General features: G+C 30.6%; 1 protein-coding gene across 1 annotated transcript; it reads left to right on the forward strand.

Annotated features, from left to right (window-relative positions):
- The first annotated feature begins 1496 nt into the window (after window positions 1–1496).
- On the forward strand, window positions 1497–2662 carry LOC125815918 (methyl jasmonate esterase 1-like). Its single transcript, XM_049495493.1, has 3 exons — window positions 1497–1940; window positions 2036–2167; window positions 2381–2662. The coding sequence occupies exons 1-3, from the start codon at window positions 1497–1499 to the stop codon at window positions 2660–2662; spliced, it is 858 nt and encodes a 285-aa protein (XP_049351450.1).
- The last annotated feature ends 6394 nt before the right edge of the window (window positions 2663–9056 follow it).

The raw sequence follows: 9056 nt of genomic DNA on the forward strand, positions 1-9056 counted from the left end.
TTTTTCTTTCGCAGAAATTTCTTAGTAGGCATCACCACCTTCTGGAAGATTTTAATAGTTCATCCAAATTACAGGTCTATTTAAGTACTTAATCACAACATTAACTTGGAACTAATCAAATATGTTTTTACAATTCTTGGTGTTAGGATTTGGCGCTGGCCACGACACTATAGTAAGGATATTTTATTTATACCGCGCGAAAAATGTTTGTAAGGAGATAATTCTTTCAAGCAAAAGGTATAAATCAGTTAGGTGAGTGCTCATTGTTGCGGCTCAAAAATAAAGTCTAAAGAAGGAATTTCTACCGTTAATGATTGAAAAGAATCCACCAGATGAAGTGGAAGAGATCGAGGACTCTGACCATGTGACCATGATGTCTATGCTCCAAAAACTTTATACTACTTTTGTGAGCATTGCAAACAAGTATAGATAAGAGCTGTTAATTAAAGAGAATAAGGAGACATTTGTAAGGCTGATAATAAAACTTCAGTCAATTCACATACCTGATCTCATTTCTTCTATGGAATTCCTATTAGTGAGCTAGTTAAATTTGACATTTTAATAATTTTCTTATGAATCAATAGGGGTGGCAATTTCAGCTAGTACTACACTTAATTTTTTTTCAAACTGACGATATTTCCTATAAACACAGATTAAAGTAGAAGAAAAATCATAAAGCAGACATAATTCAAAGAGTCTTAAAATAATAAATCCTGATCATATCTATTAAGAAAGGTCTAACTCCCACATTGATAAAGAGCCTCTAACCCCACTTGCCGTTCTTCGATTCAACAACAAATAGTTAAAGATAAAAATAAACCCTAGAGTAAACAAAAATATACATTTTTCATAAAAAAAAACTCAAAAATAATCTGAAGCGTACCTTGTTTTCTTGTGAAATACCCACGCAGTGTCCCCTTCCCTCATGAAACAAGGATTGAGGTGATGAGCTGGAACCCTTAATTTGAGATCCACTTGTTGTTCTCCTTAGTTCAGGAGCATATTCCATCTTCAATAGTGAAATTATAAATTCCTACTTAATAGAGATTTTGAAATTGAGAAATTAAAAAAAAAAAAAAAAGAATGCTAGGAGAAAGAAGGAAACAAGAGAGAATAATTTAGGGAATTAATGGTAAAATAAAATTTTCAATATTATATTTTTAGCGAGTCGGGTCATTAAATGGATATGTATTTGGTTCTTAAAATTTTGGTTAAAAATAAAAATTTCATATCAACAAATTTTAGTGAAAAAAAATAATTAAATAGGCTGAGTGACTTTCCATCCAAAAAAGTCATAGTTGAGTGAGTTTTGAGTTGAAAATGAAAATTGAGTGAAAAAAATTGATAGTCGAGTGACCATCAAAATTTATTAACTCCTTAAATAATTGCCAACTTTAAGGTTGCTTCTGTGGGTAAGTAAGTTAGGAGAAACCAACCTCCTCCAACTATAAAGTTGCCATGTAATGTTTCATTTTTCAAAAGAAGGGAAAAAAGATATGGAGAAAAGCAAGTTTCTGATAAGTCTAGTAGTTGTAATACTTGTGTTGCCGTATGCAAGTCATGCTACCTTGCGAGGACCTAAAGCTAAGAAGCACTTTGTGCTAGTGCATACGGCAGGCCATGGGGCCTGGACCTGGTACAAGATTGTGGCATTGATGAGATCGTCAGGGCATAATGTCACAGCTCTGGACTTGGGTGCTTCAGGGATCAACCCGAAACAGGCCCTCGAAATCCCACATTTTTCTGATTACTTGAGTCCGCTAATGGAATTCATGGCTTCACTCTCTGCTGATAAAAAAGTAGTTCTTGTAGGCCATAGCTTTGGTGGACTCGGCATTTCTAAAGCCATGGAAACCTTCCCAGATAAGATTTCAGCTGCTGTATTTCTCAGTGGTCTAATGCCTGGTCCAAATATCAATGCAACCACCGTCTACACTAAGGTACCAATTAATTTCCATTTTCCAAACTTTAGCCATGAGATGATCTGTTATGTTTCCTTAAACTTTACATCTTTGAAACTAACACTTCGTTATAGGCAATCAATGCAGTAATAACTCAACTTGGTACTCGTGTTACATACGATAATGGACCAACAAATCCCCCAACTACAGTCATCCTAGGTCCACAGTACTTGGGAACTTATATTTATCAACTAAGCCCAATTGAGGTAAGAAAATCCTAATACAAATATATGCAGTAATTGAAATATATAGCTTATTAAATTCTGTTATTCTGGTCATGAGAATGGCCCTAAAGTGACTACTTTCGCCAAAAACTATTAATCGGCATTACCTACTGGAAAATTTTAATAGTTAATCAAAATTACAGATCTATTTGTAACATCAACTTGGAACTGATTTAAATCGTTTTTTTTCCTTAGGATTTGGCGTTGGCCACTACACTAGTGAGGCCATTTTATTTATACAGCGCAAAAGATGTTTCTAAGGAGATAGTTCTTTCAAGAAAAAGATATGGATCCGTTAGGCGAGTATTCATTGTTGCTCCTGAAAATAAAGCTTTTAAGATGAAATTTTTAAGGTTGATGATTGAAAAGAATCCACCCGATGAAGTGAAAGAGATCCAGGGTTCTGACCACGTGACAATGATGTCTAAGCCCCAACAACTTTACACTACTCTTCTGAGCATTGCCAACAAGTATTAAGAAGAATAAGTGGGACAAGTGTAAGGCTGATAATAAAACTTCAGATAATTCACATATCTGATGGCTGATGCATTTAATTTGACATTTTAATCATTTTCTTTCGGTTGTTATTTCCTTCATTGTATTTTCAGTGTTTGGAATTGACATCAATAAACGATCTCTATTTCCTATAATTGCTGAATTTTAGTTCAATTTGGTTAAATCTCATCAATGGGGTCAAGATAGTGGCTAAGAAAAAGAAGTTTGTGGCCCTGGTGGATTCTCGAGCAACACACAGTTTAATAAATCAACAAACAGAGCAGGAGAGATATAAACTAGTCTGGTGGTTCGTTCTTTTTTCTTATAGCTAGCAATTGTTTTAGCTTTGCAAACAATTTGACGAATTTAAATACTAGTAATATATTTAGGTGATGCAAGATGGTAGTAAAATGAAGGCAATGATTGAGAAATTTGTTCAAAATGTCTTCTGTTCTTGTGATAGACAGATTAATGTGCAACAAAAAATGTTGTTTAAAATTTTGATTTCAGTTCATTATTTCTCTAATAACTTAAACTTTTACATCAGATGATCACAGAGTTAAACACTAGTTACCGAAGACGATAATAGCATTTAGTGGAGTGCCTTTAGTAGGATGTGCTTTGGAAATCCAAGAAGTCACAAGCCTAGAGGTACCTTGCTTGCCCACTTCTTCAAATAATAGCCAAACTCCTTTAAAAATCAAATGCCTCAAACAATAGTAGCTGTTAATTAAGAAGAATAAGGCGGATATGTGTAAGGCTGACAATAAAACTTGAGTCAATTCACATATCTAATGCATTTATATGGCGATCTCACTACTTTCATCGAAGTCCTTATTATCATGCTAATCAATTTGACATTTCATGAATTGACATCAATAAACAACCTCTATTTCATGTAATTACTTAATTTATGTTAAAGACCAAACAGTTAAATCTCATCAGCGTGATATGAATAACAAACCAATGCAAATTAGAGATCCATTTTCATTTTCTATGATAACTGTATTTGTACATGAATAAGACATTTCAAAGAAACTAACTTTGTCATAACAGAATTATGGATGTGTTACTTGAGTGTTTATTGCATATGATGAAGACCAAAGCAGTTTTATGTTCTGTTAGGGTGCATTCTTTAGTATATTTCCTATTTCTATCAGTTTCTTGAGATAGATATGTATATATATATATAATTTTTTCCGAAGTTAACGGGTGCACGTGCACCCCCAACCTATACATGTGGGTCCGCCCCTGATTATAAGCGCTATTGTTTGGTTGTACGAGTTTAATTATATAATTAAATTAAAATTTAAAATGAAAGATAATTATAAAAATTAGAAGTTAATATTTAACAAATATATGCCTTTGCAAAGAATGGAGTATTAAATTAGGCATTTAAGATAATATTATATCTTGAAAACTATATTAATAAAGGGAAACTTACGGCATTCGGATACGTCTCGATATATGTATCTTGAAATACATGGAATTAAAATTAGGTTTAATGTGTTCTAGATACACTGTATTCAAATAGATTCGCATGTATCTAAGATACATAAGACAAATCTCGCTTATCTCTCTCCAATCTCGCGACTCTCCTATGTATCTAGTATCCCAGATACATGCTAATCACACTAGATACATACAAATACATGTATCTAGTGTGTAGATCCATGACTTATTCGCTCGCCTCTCTTCCTATTTTAGTATATCTGTAGCAAAATACATGTATATAGGTGTATTTTCCTCAATATATTGTAGAAAACTCTTAATTAGTGATAAGATATATAATTATTTAAAAGTATATATAGAATCAATATATATTGTTGGGATAACCTAACTTGTTTTCAACGGGACAATTAAAATTACTAAATAATTTTAAAACTATTTTCATGAAAAGGTTTACATGAACAACCTTTCTGTACATATATACATAAATATACATCAGATGTCTATCAGAAGACGTTTTCTATGTTCATCTACTACCGTTTCTTTTGCATTCAAGTACATTGAAAGAGTAAAAACTAGTTCCTCTTCTAAACTCCATTATTTGTGGTCCTCCTTTTTTCTTTTATAAAAAAAGAACTTTTTAAAATGGAAAAAGACTATAGAGCAATATATATTCATCCCATTCTTGACACCAAAATTCAACAAAACGTGGCTAACATAGCCAAAACAACAAAACAAACTATGCTTCGGGGTGACTCAGTTGGTTTAATTTGGAGGGTGGTTATCCACACGGATGACCCAGGATCGATCCCCCTCAATGTCTTCTGAGTCGAGCCTATCGCATAGGGCTTGCTTAGTGCGGTTTACATCCCCTGTGTGGTTTGCATGCTATTGCACAGTGGGGGGTTTACCCAGTGCACACAAAGTGTTCACCACAGAGTGCTCACCCGAAGGGCAGAGGTTGTGACAGAGATTGTAGCAGCTGCGGGTTATCCTGGGGTTCCAAAAAAAAGAAAACAAACTTGAAATCTATAAACCCCCAATATGTTACATATGAATTGTCAGAAAAAATTGACATTACCCATTGTTTTTATCACGTGAACTCCAACAGAAAAGAGCTAAGTTTATTTCTTTTCAGTATATGGCTTTCATGTCAATACATAAAAATAAAAAAATAAAAAGCACCAAAAAAAGAAGAAGTGAATGGACTTCTTTCCGACACCCCCATCTAGACCAAAAAACAAATAAAATGCAGTTCTGATACCAATGAAAAATTTAATCAAGCACAGTTTACAAAATTATTGAATTCATATCACTAATCTAATAGTGTAATAATTGTTGGGTATTTGCCCTGAGTTTCTTACCATAATTGAGTTCTCCTTTTAGAAAAAAAAATGTAATCTCCATATTTGGCTAGTTCTTTTCTTGTAGGAAAATTTTTATGATTCTATAAATAGAGGGTTCATTCCTTCTAATACAGTAGCATTCACAATGTACTCCTAGGGTTTTGAGAGTTTTGTGTAGGGGAAAATGTGTGAGCAACAAGTGTTACGTTACCTCTTTGTATTTCGAGTGAATTGGGTGAGGTTATTCCTCTCTATATTTTATGCTCTCTTCTTTTATATAGTGGATTGCTCGTCTCCTCTTGTAAATGTAGGTTGATTGACCGAACAAAGTTAAATCTTTGTGTCTTTTGGTATACTACTTTTGACACGTGCGTTGCACGTGATTATGAATTCCAAAAATATATGTTATAGTAAATATAGTATTGCTTATTTAAGCGAAGATTTGAATAATAAGCTTTGGAAAAAATAATATTGCAGTTTCTTTTGTGAATGTTCAATGTGGATTGTCATATATATGTCTTTTTCATGCAAACCTATGAAGATGGTCAATGAAAAATTTTATTAGTTAAATGCAATAATGTATATATTTATTTCAATTTGATGAGGTTCAATCATGTAATTAGTTTTATCTCACTAATATTATCTTACAGACATTATTTGTTTTGTGTTTTCTTGTCATCTAACAAATGTGCTTTGCATGTGTATTCCACGTTAAATTGTTTAGATGTCAAATGAACATGTGAAGAGAATAACTATATTTTATATATTCACATATTTTCACATTTGTTGTGAATATTATTTTTCAAAAAAAAAGAACTCGGAACATTTTAAAATAATATATTTTGAAGTTAGAAGATCTTGTTAACTTGATAATATATTTGTGACGTATATAATACTTTAATTTAAATAGAAATACCTACCCAAATATAAATATATATTTGCATTAATGAAAATATGTATTTCATAAAATTAGCTATTAAATAAATAATAAAAATTAAACTAATACAAACTTCAACTGACGTTATTACAAGTCATATGAACTTTTCTTCGTCTAAAATACTGAAATATTAAGAAATAGTAAATAAGTAAAACAAAGGGGCAATGTTTATATAGTAATAGTTATTTTGAAACAAACTTCATGAGAGTCTAAATCATATAAGTAACATTGATAAATAAAATAATTCTTTTGTCTTGAGCATAAAAAACAAATCGTGACAATTCTCTAAATTTTGGAAAAAAGATATTCAAAAGTATATAACTACATCACAAGAGAAATCGTTAACAAAAACAAATGAATTTAGACTACATCATGTTAACTTCGTATGTTGGAACATTACATACTAATGTATATATCAAGCAAAAAAATAATTATTATATCATCAAAATTATTTTCCTCAAGTACTCGAGGTAATGGAATATACCCTCTTAGGATAGAATGACTTACTTCATCAGAATAGTGGTACCTCATATTCCGCTACACTTCGAACTCACTCAACGATAATAAATCACAAAAAATATTAAAATGCAAGAAGAAGAAGAGTAGAAGATTAAAAAAAATTATGGTTGAAAAATGAGACGAAGCCGCTCTATTTATATTCAACAAAGGGTAGTATGAACAAATGTTTTTTATGTCTTATCTGAAAAGTTATGATCTTTTCGAGAAGTCACAACTCTTTGGAAAAGTCACAACTTATTGAAAAAGTGACACCTCTTTGGAAAGTCATAACTCATTGAAAAATCATAACCCTTTGTAAAAGTCACAACTCATCGAAAAAGTCACTACTCTTTGAAAAAAGTCACAACTCATCGAAAAAGTCACAACCTAAGTTAGGGATATTATAGTATTTAACATTCAAGTTAGGAGTTCATGCTTTTAAGGTAACTAGCTTCACGACACATGCGTTGCACGTGTGTCCCATGCTAATTTTTATATATTCATAAGAACAATTAGAATTCTACGTGTACATGCCTATAACGAATAATAAAATGCAACAATTACAAATAAAATTTTAAAATTGTGACAAGAAACATCAAATGAGGGATCTTATTTTAATGTTTAAAATGTATTTTAAGCAACAAATTGCAAATTTAGAACTTTAGATAGTAATTAGCCAATTTGCATTATAGTCACAAAAAATTAATTTTAGCCTAAATCAAAATACACTTAGAACAATCAGAAATTTATGGAAAATCAAATTAAGGAAAATTAATAGAGAGAAAACACATACAAAAAATAAACAAAGAAAAAAACATGCAACAATATACACATCCTTTTTAAGACTTTAATTATAACAATATGTATATGGAAAAAGAAATACATATTCACTATACATTTTTTCCAGTTTTTGTTGACACTTCTCCCATAAGCAATTATAATTCAAGAGTCTTCTTCATTTAGTTAAAGTATGAATCAAATAGAACAATAATGATATACGCGGTAACAAATAAAAATCAATTTATATGGATAAAAATAGAATAATTAGATAGTATAAGTTATGAAAGATGAATATATTATTCCTTTATCACAATGAATAGAAAGAATACAATGACTGCAATTATTATTCAAAATAATAGTAACAATTAAAGCTGCACCAAGTAATTTGTCTAAATTATTATCGATGAAACATTGCAAGATCCTCCATCTTTTCGATCAACATTCCTTTATTAAAATGAAGGAATAATTTACACTTAGAGATTAAAATAATCATTCAATCTTTAGTGGGCATTATGGTCTTCATATATTGATTCAACTCAATGGTCTCATAATAAAATAATTTACTTTTTAGTATAAAGAAAAAGATTTAAAAAATGGAACTAATTTAGTCTTTAAAAGGGTAGAAATGCCTAATATTTGTTTATGAATATTTTGTCTTTCAACTTTTGGCTTAACTTTTTCAAATTTTTGATATTTAGTGTGGCATATAGAATGATTACTATTTAATACTTAATTAAGTAAATATTTTATAATATTTTGATTTAACATAGAGGTAAAATGATAATCTAACTTTATACTCTACTGTTTAAATCTTTTTTACCCTTCAACCAAAAACAACCTTGGTAGAAATAAAAGGGACAAATACAATGAAAACTTAAAGGAAACGTATCGCACAATGTAATATAGCACAAAAAGATTGAAGAGAGGCCACCATATCAGAAAGAAAAATTATGCATTAGGATTCCATAGCCAAAAAGAACATACACAATGAAATTCATTTTATACAATGACAAACAATCAAAGAAATATAAAAAACATTATGAATAACATATCCCAAGATTGTAGTCCACCTTACTTTTTTCCTATTAATATACCAATATATTATCTAAATATAACAATCAAATCATTAAATATAGAAGGAAGAATAATATAAATAACAAACCTAAAACAGAATGTAACAAGGAAAAAATTGATAGCTAAATTGTGGCTTACTCTTTCAATAGATTTATTGTACGTCCATCTTAATGTCAAAATAACACTTTCAAATGTATTAGAACTTTTCTGTTCCATCATATAGTTTCATGCAATAGAGAAGACCAAGAAAATTTTCATTCCAAGAAAAAAAAGGTTGGAATATGAATTCTTG

The sequence above is a fragment of the Solanum verrucosum genome, unplaced genomic scaffold (genome assembly GCF_900185275.1).
Source record: "Solanum verrucosum unplaced genomic scaffold, falcon-dt-bn FXZP01000261.1, whole genome shotgun sequence".
Classification (NCBI taxonomy): domain Eukaryota; kingdom Viridiplantae; phylum Streptophyta; class Magnoliopsida; order Solanales; family Solanaceae; genus Solanum; species Solanum verrucosum.